Source organism: Lepeophtheirus salmonis, chromosome 2 (genome assembly GCF_016086655.4).
Source record: "Lepeophtheirus salmonis chromosome 2, UVic_Lsal_1.4, whole genome shotgun sequence".
Classification (NCBI taxonomy): domain Eukaryota; kingdom Metazoa; phylum Arthropoda; class Copepoda; order Siphonostomatoida; family Caligidae; genus Lepeophtheirus; species Lepeophtheirus salmonis.
The window spans coordinates 38022682-38042457 of NC_052132.2; the positions used below are offsets into that span (position 1 = coordinate 38022682).

The 19776-nt window shown below is 29.5% G+C and overlaps 1 protein-coding gene across 1 annotated transcript in view; it reads right to left on the reverse strand.

Moving 5' to 3' along the window:
• LOC121113790 (uncharacterized) overlaps nucleotides 1-17329 on the reverse strand; it is a 33248-nt gene extending 15919 nt beyond the window's left edge. The window contains exon 1 of the mRNA XM_040707652.2: nucleotides 17026-17329. Within this exon, the coding sequence (XP_040563586.1) occupies nucleotides 17026-17030 (5 nt within the window). The 5' untranslated portion in view covers nucleotides 17031-17329. The remainder of the gene's footprint in view (nucleotides 1-17025) is intronic.
• Nucleotides 17330-19776: the final 2447 nt, after the last annotated feature.

Sequence of the window (19776 nt, forward strand, 5' to 3'; positions counted from 1 at the left end):
ACAACATTGTCAGTTCAGTATAGCTAAAAGTGCCTTTTATCTATCATACCAATTTAATATAGCAACGATTTAAATGCATCCGGATCCTAGTATCATTTTAGTACCGGTACACCGAACGACATTAGCTGCAGTCAAAATTAATAATTCAGTGTATCAAATATCTTTGTACTTAATGACGTTCGATCTGTTCCTGTCCTAAATCCAAAGGATGCGTACAAATTCGACCTAAATGTTGCCCATGAACAATCTCAAATTATATCTACTCATAACTGTGGACTTGACTTGAAATACATCCCTATGAGACGTCTTGTGAATGAATCAAATATGACCTTACATATTTGATAGTCTATCTTTGGAAGGATGAATACATAAATACGAGATAAATCACCCATTTCTGATGCGTCATATTGTTATATAAAAAATCAGTCATATGATAATATTTTAAGTCATCATTTCTAGAATAATAACAATGAGTGGTTGTTGGGTGAAAATATCACATCATTCCTCTCATCCGATTAGAGGGAGAAATAGTTTGTCCACTCAAAAGTATTCTTGATTATGAATTGCTAATTGATGAGTTGCGGCAACTCATCTGTCCTGACTTTTCCGTTTTGTTGAAGATTGGATATATTTTTATATACCTATATAAAATTTTTCCTCCATGATACTTTTTTGATGGATGACTTCTCAATATTCATGAGTTGAAAACTGCTTTTAATATACTATGTAATCATGTTGCAATAAGAAATTGTATCTAAATGTACATATTCATCTAGAAAAAACATGATCTATCTCTTTGACGTAAACAGTATTTATGTGGCGTCCCCATTGATGATGTGGGCCATCTTGAGGATATAAACACCTAACTTTTGTATGAATAGAAGCCCCTTTTTCATCAGGATTTTAGAAAATGGTGAGCTACTTCAGTGGAAAATGGAAAATAAAAGCCTTAAATGTTTACGACCTATCAAAAATGAATTTTTCTAACTATATTTTATGTAAGACCTGAATATGTATTAAAAATATATTATTACATTGTTATACAATCATATTTCCGTATTGTAGACAATAAATTAACTTTTACATTCTAAATAATTAGATATTTTCCCCTAACTATTCTACTTTTCTTGTTTCTAATTGATTCACATTTAAAAATAAACATTTAGCCTTTTCTTAGGGACTATCAGTACGTTCTACACATTCGATGTTCATCAAATAATAATATTTATATTTGAAATTAAGGAGTATTGAGAAAAGTTGTGAAGTTTTTTTCTATTGTCAAAGCCATTTGGCAAGGTTTCATCAATATTGATTGTAAATTAGTCCATTTCAAGTAGTAAAAATATCAACTATGAACCCCGAAGGTGGCGTTGTCTTCAAATGTGATGCAATTTGGGATGTTATTGACAACGCTTTATAGAGATAAATTAAGTTTTCATTTCCTTATCTACTTTTGACAAATGACGTCACTTGGCAATAGTACGTTTTAAGCTCTTTAAAAGTATTAATACGTTTAAAAGTTATATGTCAGTGTACAAGCGCATTAAAATGGTACTATACTAAAATAGTATTTGAACCGGTTTTTGAAACTCCCCTGGGTCAATACCAAGCTCCTAAATTTACCAAATACAAACTCAATTTCAAAATTGAGATCCCACCTTAATGAAAAATTATACAGATGTCGTAAGTGCATATAAATTGTTCTGTAAAAGATTTTTGAATAATATTTATAACCAAAAAAGTATAGAAAGTACTTACTTAAAGACCGATACTTATCTTTGTACCGGTTCCGGTACAAATATATTGTGGAAATACAACCTCTGTGTAATATTAATGCATTTGAACACCCTTCTCTTGACTCTAATCTATTGAATAGTAGAGTATTTATGTATACCTTAGTATGTAGAAAGAAACTTAAGTATTTATTTCACCATCCACTTGTCACAAATGACGTCACTTGGGGCGGGTGGAGCAATTGTAGGTTAAGACCTCTTTAAATATACTCTTCCATTTGTTAATTTGAATAAAGTACTCATTGTATGGTGGAAATGATTTTTCCACCCTTTAAAAAAAAAAAAATTTTTAAAGAACAAAAGCATCACTGTCGCATCGTTAGGTGTGAGTTTCTGTAGATGGCTAAATACAAAAAGCCCTTATTATTGTATCCTAAGGGTCTTACATAGTAATTCCACCCCTCATACTCACATTGTACATATCTCTTCAACCGACCAATTTGAATATCAATAACCGATATCTGCTTCATATTACATATTAATCTCTGCAGCACGACTCTATGTATAAGATTATATTCACATATTTATAATGTATGTACATATTAGGGTTTCTCAATCCCAGGGAAGCAAATTTTTAAAATACGGAAACCGTTAATAAATACTTTGAAATTTAAGTATTTGTTTTTAAAAAAATCTACAGGTGTTCACAAGGAATTACATTTTTGGAATACAAATTTTAAATATTTCATTTTCTAGTAAAAAACCAAAATTTCTTAATGTGAGGGGGGGGGGCTACAAACCCTCTAGCCCAGCCCCTGCGGACACCACTAAATTGTAATAACCACACCATTTAAAAAAAATTCATTCCAGCTTGCTTTTGTGTTGACTTACAACATATCTACATACATTTGTCACATGGAAGGCTACATAGGCAAACAGGGACATAAACTTTCATTTTACATGTATTACTAAGAACCATCATTCTATCCATCCATACGAGTATAATAAACAGACAATCATCATAAACACCTGACGCTTAATCTTCGTGTCAAATTTGAAGTGAGTGAGTTAATTGATTTGATATTACTATTACACTCAGAAGGAAAGAGGGGGGAGAAGAGAATATTATAGCCTTCAAATAATATTATATATTTGTTAAGATATAAATAAATTTTATATCTTTACATACTTTTAAATAAGCTAATTACTATACTAGTATATAATATTATGATGTGTGTTTAAATAAAAAAATAATGTTATTTTGAAAACAAGGGTTGTAATTATATAATTTCATTTTGTTTTTGTATTTAAATTTGAGTTGAAATTGAGTAATCAACATCCATTTTATATAGATGCAGCGCCTATCCTTCTATGTCACAATCCACTTTTGTTAATGAAAAACCCATTCCTACCAAAGGTATTATGTAGTAAAGCATTTTAATTACTGGTGCTAGGTATAAGTTAGGAAATACTAGATATATCCGAGAACGTAATAATATTTGTTGAAATCTACTTATTCTAGATTATGATAGGGGATTTGTTCATGACCTTATGTGGGTCTACAAATGGTGAACATCAACATAATGCATCCATATGAATTTTGAAGTGTTTTATATGTATGCAATCCCTATAACTGGGATGGGGAGATACTTTGTCCACTGAGTGGGAGGGCAAAAAATCAGTCTAAATAGCTCTAGAAATAATCGCTCAAGACCGAAGAGAAAAATAAATCAGTCTCAGATGGAGTCTCAACCCAGGTGGACTACCTTTACTGTATCTCACAACCTTTCCTACAAAAAACACAACAACAACAAAATAGGAGAAAGATGCACAAAATCCTTTGATAGTTAGCCACCAACAAATGACTGGAATTATTATTTAATAATAACTTTTGTCAATTGTTCACAGCTTAACCACAAACGCTAATTCGAATTCAAACAATCAATTTTCATAGCATTCATCGACAGTTGCCCACAAAATACCAAATAAATATTAAATGTATGTGAGAAATGACCGTGTATGGTAAAAAAAATATAATAATTTTTTAGTAAAATAGGAAAAAGCTTTGATTTATTATATATGTACCTTAAGCAATCTACATACATAATGTAAGGACTCCTGTACTTATAAGCCAATGTTTTTTTTTATTTTCTCAAGTCAATTGCTCTTCCTCTTATTGAATGACATTCCAAACCAAGTGTCGAAATATGTACATGTGACTTTTTCAATCTTCCTTCTTTCTTTATTTGGAGAAGGGGGTTATAGTCTTTGTTTGTCAGAGTGTCATTATTTATGTATATTTCGTGTACTAGTTGCGATTTTCTACAAATTGTACCCTTTACACAACATTTATATTAATTGGAATACTTTTGATACCAAAAGAGATTCAAAAGAAAAGAAAAACCCTGACAAAATACCCTTTTAATAAGTAAAGGGTTTTTTAAAGCATGATCTATGTACGTCATAAAGTCATTTCTATTTTTGAAGGGAAGGAAAGGCTAATGAAAAAATGTTTGTACGGAAATAAACTCAATGAAAATGAATAATTCTCCCGAACCAAAGTCTTCCCCTTCTATTTATCTTTTTTCTTATCAATATGTTATTCAAATCATATCAATGAAATGAGAAAATGAAGATAAAATATACAAAGAATTGTAGAGAAAAAAAAAAACACGTCACTTCCGTTATATTCATTAGTGTGAGTCAACGTGCCATTGATGGTGATCTTAAAAGATTTAATATTAAGTTATAGGTTAAAAGATTGTCTCATACATATTATCTGTTCAAGAAACGTACCTTGGCACAGATTTCCACCCCATGATATTTTCATATCCTTTATTTTACTAAAATGGAAGCATAATATTTGGAACAATAATTAAATATGAGTATTGCATACATTCTTATGTAATGCCCTGATAGATTACTTTTGACCAAGGATAATATATGAAGAACTCAAAGAGCCACGCGTATTGTGAACTCAAAAAAAAGTATTTAATTGGATTTATATTTTTGTATTAATTTATAGATATCACTCAAGGGCCTTCCGTAGATTTCTTGTCATTTCATAGTCTGTCATTGATATTTATTTTATATAATTATCAACTCAATTATACTAATATTAATTACAACTGTATTAAATAATAGTGAAAATTTGGTAACAAGAAAAATATAGAAGGGAAGGTATCATATGTTTTTTCAAATGTTTCAATTCCCTTTTGACAGTAATGATTGAGAATGGATAAAAAAACTATTTACGATACCCAATAAAATGAACAAGCAATAGCCAAGGACAGTAAATAGTCAAGTCTTGAAATTTATTTATTAAACATTTTTACATTATGTTATATTTTTTTATAAAAATTAATATTTATAGTTGTTAATAAATACGAGATTTGGTGGATATTTTTTTTAATATTTCTATTTAGTAGTTGAACTGTTAGTAGCTGTTTAGTACAGTACAAAGGAAAGATGCCGATTGATCTGGACTGCCTGCATTACTTTTTTGTTCTTGATATATTTACTTTGCTTCTGGCTGCCGAATAAATTGTACATAAAGTGTTACATTACATTTCAAATGGAAAATAATGGAGACCCAAAGTTCGTTGTTAGTTGACCAGTCGCGTCATTTGTTCACCCTTTTGGTTAAGTTAGGGATATTTCAAGGAAATACACATTTATTGATTGATACATTTTGTCATTTTTTACGAAAAATGACAAAAACAATTTGCCAGAGAGGGGGGGGGAAATGAACTCTGCCCTCCGCACATTCTGTAGTCATAGGCCTGGGAATAGTAAATGATTGTTAACTGCTTCACAAAATATATTACCACAAGTTCAGTTGCAGAACGGTTTGAATACAAACGAGGATTAACAGACAGCTGTCAAATACTGCAACTATGAACTACTGATTTTTTGGGGATTGTAAGTTACATGATTATCTACTAAAAAATCGAGTGTACGAGAGTTATGAAGAGTGAAGCTGATCAAAAAACATAAAAGAATAAGATTTAAAAAAAAAAATCATCATCTTTCAATCCTTGGATGAAAGTGAAGATTTTTTTTTATCTGCTAGAAAAACGATGAAAAAAGAGAAATGCCTCATTTATTTTCTTGTTATCATAATCCCTCAATATTTTGGAATTTTACACCACGTTTGTATTAACCAACACCACCCTAAAAAATATAAACAGACATAGAGTACAAAAAAACCATGAATAAACTTATTTTTTCATCGTCTTCTTCTAATATGATATGGAATGAAACCTCTAATTGAGGATTTCGAATTGGAGCAAGTTCTTCCTTTCCTTCTCCTTTCAAACACACGCCTATTTACATAGGTATACGCAAATCTACTTTGTATCTCTCAGCATGCAAAGGTACATAGATACTTACTTGTACCTACTCCACGATGGTTTTAATGATAAGGATGACGAGGGGTAAAAATGAAGGTGATATAGAATATAAAAACACTTTGTCATAGTATATTATATCTATATACAATATGTTTTCGACACTTTGTAAGTAATTCATGTAGGAAAAAGGATTGACGAGTAATAAGATGAAGTTTGTGAGAAAACGTCTAGAAGAAATTACATATGTATCTTCCACAATGAAGAAAAGAAATCATATATAACAAACGTACAAACAAACATCCTTTAGGAATGTTATAATTACATACATTCTATGTATGTACAAACTTTGCTCTCCTTAATTGACAAAAATACTGATGTGGTAATTTCACATTTGCTCATGAAAACCGTAGGTACATGAAAGACACTAAGGGAATCAATTCACCATGAGCATCCTTCTAAATCATTGATACCAAAATCACTACTTAATTTAATCTATACTTAAAATGATAAATTCTAAGCATTTCGTTCTAAGTTTTTCGGAAAATGTTAATCGGAGCTTTGTTTTTTATTTACAAAAACTGTTATTATTATTCTAAAACTCTCAAAAAGAGAACATGTAAGTATAAAGTAGGATGAACTATTGCTCCCCTTCATGATGAATAGTAACACTGATAATTTTTTGGGAAATAGATATAAATAGTGTTCTGTCAGTCCTCATATAGGAATGCAGTACCGTCCACTTCAGTCCTCAAAACTTATAAAGTTTGGTTCCTCAACTTAATTTCTTCTTTTTTAATCAATTTTAGTACTCACATTCCTAAGGACCGGTCCCAAGTAATTATAGGATCGGTCCTAAGACTGGACCGAATAAATAAAGACTGACACAAACCGAGCTATAGATGTAAATCCTCGTTGTCTCAGTGTAGAATTGAGGATTGACATTCCAGTAATTGTGCTAGACACAGCGTGGGATTTGTATGTATTTTCTTTCTCTAATACTAACTTGTATAGATAATCTAATATAACGTCATGACATCTACACTGCGTTTCTCTAAGCCCGTCTTCAAATCTTCAGGGAATACGTCATTTAGCAAAGATTGTTCTGTTTTTTTACACCACCGAATTTGAAGAGTATTCCTTAAGATAAATGACAGGACCGAACTGGACATCCAAATTTTGGCAAGTGTTACATCACTAATACCTACAATTCCCAATCCCTTTTAATAAATGCTCTCTATCCCTCTGATACCACCGCAGTGGACAAAACAAAGAATTGGCAGAATAACATTTCTTGATGGATATTTTCCATCCATCATTCATGTAGAGGCCATCAAAAATCACACTTCAATTCAATTTTCTCTTCAAATATCAAATTACATGGATTTGATGGACTATCTACTAAAAAGTAGTAAACTAATTCGCCATTTGTCACTAAAATTCCAATCCTGTTTTTAATATATAAAAGAACAAAATGGCCACCATTAGGAGTTCATACATTATTTCCCTAACATTTAATCAAGGGATGCATTTGAATACATCTTTTGGAAGTTACATTATGTACCTACTCTACTGTTTAATTATCAAATACATATCGTACATTGCTCATATGCGTTTCCATGGAGCTATGTAGTTTCTACAAATACGTAAATACATATTCCTTGACGTGAGAAGATAATAATATAATTAATCATTGATCTATTCTACGCATGATTAAGCGAGTTTTTATTGAAGCAAGTTTTGATTCTATAATATCCATCTTCTCTCAAGTAGCATGAGTTGTAAAAAATATATGGAATCCAAAGAAACACAAACACTGGAGGGTAAATGATATCAAAGGACATAATTCATAGTAATGTACACTGTAAATTTAATTTTGACACACTTTTTTAATGATTTTTTAAGACAAAAAACAATCCAAAATTTCCATAATTAATAATCATTGTATGTGACTGTTATTTTTCTGCTTATACAAAAAATGAGTTTTCAAATATCTTATATATTTTTGAGGAGTTTGTTGGTCTTTGTGACAAAATCTTTGACAATTTTGTCTGAATGTTTTTTATAGATGTCCAATTTGACAAAAAAAATTCTAAAAAAAGTTACAAATGGCTTAATATATTTCTTATAGGAAAAACAATTTTCTTTAAACTTGCCAATTATAATTGTTTTGAACACATATTTGGAGAACGGCTCTTTTTATGTAATTAAATTTTTGAAGTAAAATTTGAAGAAATCCTCTTTTTTGAGCAATTAAAATTTTTTGAAGGAGACAAAACTATGAACATGGAAAAATTATACATTTCTTTTGGACAAATTACAACTAAATGCTTCAGAAATTTATGTTATTTAAAAAGTGCATTGAAGATCCTTCATTTTAATAAAATATTTCCCTCATTGTCAGAGAAAACTTCCTATAGTATTATGTACTAAAGATAAATATATTAATATTTACTTTCCTAAAGATGCTTAAAATCATAACAATATGAAGGGTAAAATAAATTATAAAAGCTTTACTTTCCCTGAGTGAGCAACTAATGTGAGATACGTGTCAAATTTCATGATAAGCTCATAAAAATAAATTGCAAAGTTTTCATACAAACTCCTTCAGCGAAAGTGAAATATGAATACAGACACCTAAAAAAAAACCCTCGTATTTTAATACATTAGTATGTATTAACATAATGGTACTACTCATAAGTCATTATGATTGTCAAAAACAATTTCACACAAAAGTTGTAAAGATATTTTTTATATATTTAATATTTTATGTACGGGATTCTTAGAAAATAAAAAGTGAAATTAAATGTTGCCAAAGTGAGGATTGAAATAATGATAGTAGTATATAATTACTAGTATATAAGTAACACTTAGTATAGTATAATATAATATGGTACTAGTACCCACCGACAACTAAAAATACATTAAATAGAAAATGAATTAAATTAAAAGGAAATTAATTTTAAGAAAATTAAAAAAATATAGTGACGAATGATTTATTTTTCTTTCAAGCTCCTGTCTGTGTAAGAATGGATTCCAATCAAATAAACGAAATTGAAGATTACTCAAATATACAACCATTTGTTTGAAGCAAATAACTATATTCATGGGACACACTAACAAGTGAGGGAATAGCAAAAAATACCCAAATACTTTTGTAGTCATAACAGTCTTTTTTGGTCATTTAATATGGCAAATTAATTGGGTGACTAAGGAAGCATTTATCTATATTATGAAAGAAAATTGGGAAAAGTATATATTTCAGTGTATTTGGATGTCAAAATGGACGGACAAATAATAAGACTTATAATACCTCTACTCTCTATCATAAATCTGCCCCTTTATCAGACCCTAATATGTATTATAAATAGGTCCTTTCTCTCGTTATAAATTCTTATTTACGTAGTTTAGACAATAAGTTAAGCATTATAATTGCAAGCATCAGACATTTATCTCATATTATCCGACTTTTTTCGTCTCCAATCAATTCAAAACAGCATAAGTAGTAAAAAGACGCCCATTTCAAAAGGACTTTCAGCAGCTAGTAATTTGATTGACTTCCTATATCATTGGTATCAAGTAGTACTCAAGTAGTATAATGTTTTGTTTCATTCTATTTTTAAAGTCATCTGATGGAGTTTATTATTGGGATTTTGTTCATTGTATTCATTAAAAATATTGACTATGAGTCCCTAATATTTATAATATGCCGCGTCACCTCCATCAATTATGAGACAATTGCTGACGTTTTTGAAAATGCACTCCCATTGGGGAAGAGTCAAAATTGTCGAGAGCAAAAAAATTAAGGATTCAAGCTGTAGTGATTGCATCCAAAAGAATTATTTTTGATCATATCAAAGATGTATGCAACATATCCTTTGCAAAGGGGCTTTACATATGTACGACATCCAGGAAAATAATCAAAATTTCATGTAGGTACACATGTAATTATTACATAGACAGTAAAGGTCGGATCCTTTCATCTGAAGATAGATAAAAGACATTAACAGCTTAGAGTGTCAATCCCTTTGTTGTGTAGATATTAAATACATAATAAATAAAAAATTCTTTTGTGGTCTCTACATATACTCTCATTTCATCATCGCTTCATCCCTTCCTCATGATGAAAGATTCAACAACAGTATCCACCACCACCACCACCAAGTGTTGAATCTGTTTTTTATTTCTGTTTTCTTTGTTGCCCATTTTTCTTTGTATTTTTGACAATTACATTCAATTTTGTGTTGTGATATATGAGTATAAAAAGTGTAATTGGTGCAGTAATGAAACTATTTATAAATATACCTATGAGTAAACAAAAAAGAAAATAGGTACGGATCATAGAGAATAATTGGCTTATACGAGTATTTGTCTTTTTTTGATGATAAAGAGAGCAACGCTGTTGCTCTTTTTAAAATATAAAACTATATAATCTACAACGCGGATTAAATCTCCTTTTAGAGTCATTATTTATAATGATTTTATTTCTTCGTTCCTGGAGATTTTTGTCTTTTGATGAGAATGGAATTATGAAGTATAATATAATCTTTCTAGGTTAAGTATAAACAATCTGCTATTAAAATCGTGAAAAGTAATAGAAAAATAATCACAATACCTATGTATGTAATAGCAATATATACACGACTATAACTAATGATGGGTGGAAGTGATATGAATCATGATCTTAATTATAATTTGAAATCATGTGCAAAAACTCTCTCTATAAATTCTGCAAATGCTCATCATTGTTTGTTAGGGAAACCAATCTACAGAGTAAAATGAATTCAAGACAAAGGTGGGGACTAGGACTTGAGATTCGACTTAGACGTGAGTCCATATTTTGCAGACTTAAAACCTTATATAATAATTATGGGGTCGAACAATTAAAAGAAAATAACTTAACTCTGACTTGTAAAATAAGGAATTTTCCCACATGTAATTCAAGAACTGTTTGCAATTACAAGGAATGTAGTGTACCCTAAATTTTGGCTTCTTGTCAGATATTGTCTGAGTATTGAAGTCGTCCTATAGAAGAATTGTAGGTAAATGGTCTTCACGTAGACATCAGCCAGTGACGTTACCATCCCCAATCATTAATGAACAATAAATATTTTAATTTATGTCATTAAAATCAACATTGCACATAAAAGATACTTTAGGTTTGATACAATATTTCTAATAGCGAACTGAGTTACTTAATTATATAAAATATAAGGCAAGATGATGTTTTTTAGAGGTGGCTGTAATATTTGAGACGTTGTTCAAGGACCAATTTTAAGTTCCATATGAAGGATTAATACAACCCTAGTAATTACTGAAGAATAACAAAAGGGCATGGCCACGGTAGTATGTCAAAAGATCAATGACATTTCAGGTTGGATTGGCCTTCTTGCCCTTGAATATTTTATTCGTAATTGATAACTATTTTTAGTGGTATGGATAGTCGAGAATAATTAACACAAAAGTAAGAAATATTTATTTGTCTCAAAACGGAGTCAGGACTACATTATTTGCATACTGCAACTAATTAATTACACTAGTCCACAAAATGTTAACTTTGGATTACAATAGTTTTTATAATCCAAAATGTGTTATACAAAGTATTTATTTTTTACAATTTCTACGTGATTAAGTAGAATTGTTTTCCTTTAATCAGTTAGATGTATTTAGCAGAATGCATTTCTACAAAAAAGTTATTCTATTTAATCATTTTTAGTAGGCTTAAGCCAATTTTGAAATAATTGGAGAATTGCAATTTACGATCCCAATTCCATCATTGCAGACTGGAGAATTGGTCCCAGAACTTCGTCACGGTCCCAGGGTAGTATATATGACTAATTGTAAATAAGGAATAGTTTGGAGGCAAGGGCCTTACCATAAGCTTCATATTCAATTTATTTGATTAATATTAGTTACTTTTTTAATTATGAAGTCAACTTAATTAAATTGGATTTACAATTATATAACGCAGACTTAATTGATTTATTTTTTAAATATATTTTCAAAAAGAAAAGTTCAAAACTAAATTGAAAAAGTCAATGAAAGTCCCACTTTTTGGGCAATTAAAATTAATTTTATCTGTGACATAAAGTAGTTGAAAAAAAAAATATTAGCTTCTAATTTAGATCTTTTATTTTACTTTGTTTTTGTATGATAAGACACGTTTTTTCGGGACTGTAATAAAGATTTTTTTCTATATTATTTTTTCACGTCGAAATATGGCTCTAAATCGTAATTTTACCCTAAAAACATGACTTTTAAGGCCAAAATTATCTGTTTTAAAAGGGTTAATGATACTTTTTGATTTTAAATAACAATAAAAAATGTCAGTTTAGAGTATGGTCAAAAATAATGTCACATACTTTGTCTAATTAATCCTATCAAGACAGAATAATTGTTCAACTATTCTAGTTAGAGAGAGGATAATATAAAAAATGATACGCAAATAGTATACAAGTTCCTACCCATAGCTTATTGATGAAGATGATACTTGAATGAAAAATAATGTGAGATATTCAATGTATATATGCACTAAAGTTCACCCAGTATCATCACGAATTCTCTGAGGAAAAAAAAAATGAACGAAATAAAACTGTATTATTATGATATCGTGAAATAAAAAGAGAAAGAAAGAAAATCTCGGTAAATTATATATACCATGGAACACATACAAAAAAAATCATTCAATTTTTGAAAATTTTACTTTACATATTATATACATACAAAAAAAAACTTCAAGAAAAACCTTTATATAAAATGTATATAAATGATCATATTAATCAACATATTGCCAATGCTTATATTTTATAGTTAGATACAGTAAACAACAGCTCTAATGCTATCGAAGTAGATATTATCCATCAAATAAAAACGAGATGATATTAGAGTAGTGTTGTGTCAGAATTTATATTGGACTAAGAATATCGATCCACTTCAGTTCAGTCTAGTCCAGTGCCACTTTTTAACCCTTCAAAAAGAAACAATCGATCCTCGTGATTTCATTGAAGTGCTTTTTCCTTAATTATGAATGAATGATATTTAGATGTATTGAAAGACAGATCCTCGGGACCGGTCCTAGACTGGACCAAATTAATTTGGACGAACAAAATACTATATAAGAGCGATTCATTGATGCTAAATATCGCATCAGAATTGAAGGGGATACAATATTATGGTCATAGTTAAAATTTATATTGAATAAAATGGACAAAGAAGTTATTAAATGGCTTTAATCCTTTGATACATGAGTTTTGAAATCTTGTATTTGAGTAGTTTAACATTTTATAAGCTAAAAAACTTGATGGATGCAATAACAAATATATAATCAATAAAATGAAAAAAAAAATCGAATTTCTTACTTATGACCTTCTAATGCAGTAAACGTATTGTTTCATTAAACAAAATGATAAAAAAGATGTTCTCTAAAAGAAAATTACAAAGATAAAGTCCAAAGTGTTACTTGGAGGAAATTATCATTATTTTTTTTTTTTTTAAATAACAGCAAGAATAGTTTTTAGTGTCTTTATATTAAAAAAAAAAGTTCTCAACTTCTAACCAAGAACTTAATTATCTCTAATAACAAAAACAAAAAAATAATCAGCGATTATTGACAGATTTTCAAAAAAAAAAAAACATTTTGGTTCTTAGAAATGAAGATAGATTATATTTTCTAAAGTCGAAGAAAAATGACCACGTATTAACCTATTGTACGTTATAGGGTTAAAAATAAATAAGAATGTCATTTGTCACAAATGTATGATGAAATATAAACTTGAGTTTCTCTCTCTAAAGCGTTTTCACTGACATCATAAATTGCTTCATAATTGAAATAGACGTAACTTTGGGTGATTCATTCTTGGTATTTTTACTAAATAAAATATATAAATTTCTAATATCCGTATATTGATTTACCTTCATTTAATGGCTTTAGAGATAACTCAGCATTTGCTTTTCTTATAACTTGATGCCAAATTAAAACTGTGATGTTGAAAAAAAAAAGAAGAAAAATCAAGCTACTGAAAATTCCTATAAAATGTCTAATTTTTACTGTCAATTTTGTTATGGATCGTTTACAAATACAAAAAAGTTGAATATTTGGAACAAAGTATTCAATCATTGGAAATGTAATATTAATTTGTAGACTACTTTGACGAAGTCATTATATATTTGTATTTTATATCAAAGAAATATATTTGTGAGTCCTTTTATCTGTGACTCCCATTTTGACATCCAAAGGAAATGTACACTGTATTTTTACGATGGTAGTTTCTTATTTCCTTTAATCCTAATAAAATAGGGTTAGATGTATATATATATTCCTATCAAACATGGTTGATTAGGTCTCTAAAGAGATAACTGACATTGACAATACGAACATCACATGAAAACGCTCTATAAATCCAATACCAATCCCATAAATTATATTTGGATAGATATAAATACATATAATGTACGACTAACCCAGTTTTTATATATATTTAAATCGTATTAAGGCTATTAATACGATAATGATATACAATCAATTACAAATCATTAATTAATTATTATTGACAATCCTATTATTCCTTTTTTGATGGATGTCTCTAGCCAGATTGGTGTGTACGTACTTCCCAGAGTGAGGTGAGATGGGAGGGGGGACGGAGAAAAAGAGTTGGCATTGTACTGTACTATTGACGTAATGATATTCAAAATGGGTTAGAATCAGAAATAAAATATTAGTCAAATACGGATAAGAGCAACTCCTTTGCTTCAGCCTAATTGTCGATCGTCTCCGGATTTTGCTACTATAAGTAGAGAGAGACAAAATCCGATTGTTTGATGAACTGTACAATGAACCAAGATAATTTTCTATAATTTCAAAGCATATTTCTTTGTATTTGCTAAGAATGACTGATGTCTTTGTCAATTTTCTCAACAGTGGAATTGTCAAGCCCATTTATTATATAGAACAAATCTTCTTTCAATATAACGATGGACTGAGAAAAGACAAACACATCCCTGGGGATTCAAAAAATACTTATATCTTTTTATGTATGAAATTTAAAGAATTTTTCTATATAAAAATGAAGGGCAAAAGTTAGACTGATCTGGATTTTTTCGGGAATAGTTTATGGGTAAAAGTTTTTTGACTGTTGAAAAATTGTTTGGAAAGGGAATGTTTTCTCTCGATTTTGTTGTATTACCTTATCTTATGGTTGAATATAGAAATAATAAGAAAATAGGTAGAAGATGCGTTAATGGGGCCGAGAACCGGTGGGCTTATTCCTTGATTCTATTAAGTCATGGGAGGATAGCTGGACTCTCATGCAACAATTTATTGAGAAAAACAAAAAGATATCCCGAGGGAAGGAATTTGTTGAGGATAATTATATAATGAACACCTTTGTGCTTCCATTTAGAATACTAATTACCAAGTATTTAGGGAGCTATTATTGTTATTTTTCATTTTCTTTGAAGATGAGTTTAAAAAGTACAGGAGAAGAAAATCAGTATTAATTTATGTAGATGAATGAAAATCCCTCTTCCAAAGAAAGAGAAAATCTATTTTTTTTTTTTTTTTTGTTTAAACAATAATATTTCTATAATTAACGTATACATTTTAATTATAAAGCGTGTGTCTCCTCCATAAATAGTACATAAAGGAAAAAATAACTTTTCTCAATGAATTCATCCTTTTTTTGTAATATAATTACAAAAAAAAAAAAAATACAAAAGATACAAAAAACATAACATCGAATAACTTCACTACCCCAGAGTCTTGATTGATTTTGAATTTTGTCATTCACTGTCATAATAATATATGTTCTGGGTCCACAAAATCACTATCCCGGTGCCCAGTATACTTTGTAACTCAGATAGCTAAAAGTTTATATTTGGTTATGAGGAAGTGGACCGTAGAAAAAGTGAAAATTCCAGTATAATGGGGGTATCATAAATGTTGTTTTTCAGCATACTGTGGTAGTAAAGTCCTATGGAAGTTGAGCACAAAGGGCACGAGACATATTGTACACAAAACAAGAAAAATAGAAGAGGAGACTCTGAGTCAAGAGAAAATGTCACAAAATCATGTAACTATTCCTTCAACAACAACTGGCATTTTCTAATTAGCCAGAATAATTTATTTTCTTGTTCTGTGCCAATCAAATATTTGAAATGTTAATTACTTTAAATATTTCCTCACTTGGATTTAGTGTTGCATCGGTCCTAGGCCTGATTTCTTAATCAGTCTTTCCCCCCCCCCCTTTTCAGTCTTTATTTTTATCGGTCCGATATTTTTTATCATGCAAGGGTATTGAGGACCGATTAGTCACTCGTACAGTTCTAGTTATTTTTTATTTTCTTCACTCCTAGCTTGGTTTGAAGAAATTAAAAAGGAAGAAGAGAATGAATGGGAGCTAGAACGTATAATGTCTGAGTAATATATGTTTTAGCCACAAATATTATTAGGACTCTACTCATATGACTTGAGACCGATACAACACTACTTTAATTTTAAACATTCGAAATAAAAATGGTTCAGTTCGATCCGGGAAACTAAAAACTGAAGAGTGCCTGAACGAATTGCTACTATGGAATAAGATACTTTGCACAGAACCCCCAATCAATATTATTGATTTTGAAGTTGTTTTTTTTTTCATAATTTCCTATAGAAGAAGATTCCACAACGTTTCGTAAGAAAGATGATATCTTTTTTTTTCTTATTTGGACAATAAATCAATTCTTTCGAATAAATGTATTACACACGAAACCGCAATGATTAAAATGTGAAAAAAACTATATATTGCGAAAAAATAACTAAAGTATAAGAAGTGGGAAAATATTTTAGGACTAATATGTAAATTTTACATTTTTTATATTTGATGATGTAATTTACCTCTAGGTCAATTCTACGTGATTTGTTATAAGAAAATATATATCTGTATATGAACAATAGTCATTCTTACCTCATTTTGTCGTTTGTGTAAGAGCTGGTTTTGAAGTGTTATTGTAAAAATAGTGAAGAAATAGCTTTAGATTTATGGATATAATTTGAATTCTTCAAATTATATATTTGAAAATACCAAATGCTCCTGATGATTCTATTTCGTAAGAAAAGTTTGACTGATGTCTTGATAGGTTTGAAGGTATTGTTAGTTGAATATGTATGATATAATATTTCAATTTCACTATTTTTGTACTATGAATATATATTTCTTTCTTTGGGAATTCTTATGACATATTAATTCGACTGTTTCAAACCATGAACTGAAATAAATAAAGTCACACGAATAAAGTTTATGTATATTACTTTTAAAGGATGTTTTTTTTTTGTAATATTCTTCAAAAGAGCGCACTTTTTTTTGAAAAAAAAAAATAATAATACATTATAAAAGCTTTAACCTTTTTTTTCCTAACAAAGTTTAAAATAATCTTCCTTTTTTTCTATGTTTATTTCGCAGTTCTCAAAAGTTGCCGGAGTTTTTCTTCAGCGCATGAAGGCGTGCTAAACAGTTTCTTTCCTTGGTTCCTTCTCAATTCTCCGTCTTTTTTTTCTTCCTCAAATGATCATTGACTTATTGTATATTGAGAATGTACGAACAGAGTACTTTTAAAGCTCTTGGTAGAGTTAAATTATGCCATCTTCATGTGGTAAAATGAAGAACTTGCGTGATGATCAGAGACCTATTTTTTTGTATATTTACGTAAAATTATCACTTTAATTGGTAAGATTATCGATACAGATTAGCTACTTTCAATTTTGATAAGGGTATCTTGGATTATGAGTTATTTTGGACAAAAATTGTAATTTTTGATTTTTTTCTCCAAAATTCCAAATATCAATCCCACTCCCAATATCTATAAAATATACTCCTCCGGACGCCCCTGCATCCACTCTCAATTCATCCATCCTGCATTTAGTCTCTTATGATAATTAATTGATAATTGCCCTAATTAAATGGTTGTAGATTCATATTTTACCTCCGTTACGTACCTCGGGGGTTAATCTACCCCATAGGTCCTTCTTATTTCTTGTTCGTATCCTATTTTTCCTCTATCTTCTTTGTAAGTCCTTAATTTATCATTTACTTTCTGCTAAGAAATTTTTGCTAAGAATGTTTTAATGCGTTGAACTAGACCAGAACGAGACTGAACTTGAAGGCACTGCAGTCTTGAGTCCTACTTAAGGACGTTCACAAATCTAATGAATATAAAAAGGGTTAATAGAAGGGGAAACGAAGATTCCTAATTCTGTATAAAATATCCTTTGTTTGATAATGGTTTATTAATTTAGAAATAATAAATTTGACTACAGTCTACAAATTTTAATATTCCTTTCTTCAATTACTAGATTATGAATTTACATGTATAGAATATAATGGTCAAAATTAGTAATGTTTATAAAAACTATTAAAGGCAAATGAAGTTTTATATGGCTAAAAAGTGGCTACAACCCCTTCTGTGAAGTACTTGCGTTAGGATTTGAAGGGAAGTAACTTTAAAAAAAATTTGGTCAGTTTTAGTTTACCAGTATTTCTCTAACCTAAATGTTGCTCGTATGAATATCTTTATATGTATGATCTATTTCATTAAAATTAAGGCTTATCTGATGAATTGTTAGATACCATTCATGCCTCCGTTTTTTAAATGATCTTTGGGACTGGATCCGAGTCGTTAAAGATCAAATCAGATAAGGTAAAACAGAAGTGGAAATGATTAAGAAGCCAATCATGTCTAGTGTCAACTGCCAATTTAATAGTTTGAGAACAATATTCAGTTCGCGCCGCTAAACCGGATATCAACGGACTGACCAAATATGATTCCTATAGAAGAAATCCGTCATATCAAACTAATATTAAGGTTGCATGATCAATGCAATACATAAATTATAATAAGCCATGTAAATATTGATTTCAAATTTATCGAAACTTTAATTTATTATTCATATATAAATTTAGAATCGTAGTTCGTTTATACTACGGTTTGTACTATTGAAGATTAACATTTCTAGTTTAACTTTTTTGTACTTTTTTTTACATAACAAACGAAACAAATTACTATGCATCTGCACATAAAAAGTAGTAGATCTCTTCATGGGATTCAGTTAGTATGTGTTAAGAGAACATAATATGTGATATTATTATATAGACAAGATAATATCTTTTAATTACAAGCTTTTTTGAAACTGCAAGTAAGTTTTAGATGGACAATAATGCTATATGATCTTATATTTGCTATGGCGGAAATCCGTCGTAGATGGATCCGTTTTCCACAAAATTAATAGTTCAGTATGCACATGGCGGATCTTAATATTGTAAAAAGAAAAATTGTACCTAACTTTTTTTCTTTTTGTAGATAAAAACCTCCCATTTTACATAAACACTACTAAATATTATATGTATTAATTGGTGAAAAAAATCTAAATTGTCGCTATTTGCACAAATTACAGCCTTGGGTCTGTTGGGCAAAACATAACAGCTGTTATAAATTTTTGGGGACCACTGTTTATGGTAATATTACCCTTTCCCAATGAATCATTTTAATTTGGATAGACACATATAGTGCTTCTTCAAGACCTTGTTCTCAAAAATAGACTAAATTATAAAATCTTATTTGATTTGAATCTGATGTTGAAAGTTAAAGACTCTTTGCCAATATCCATAAAACTCTTACATGGTGTTTTAACTAAAAGTATTGCATTTTGAGTAATTACTTAT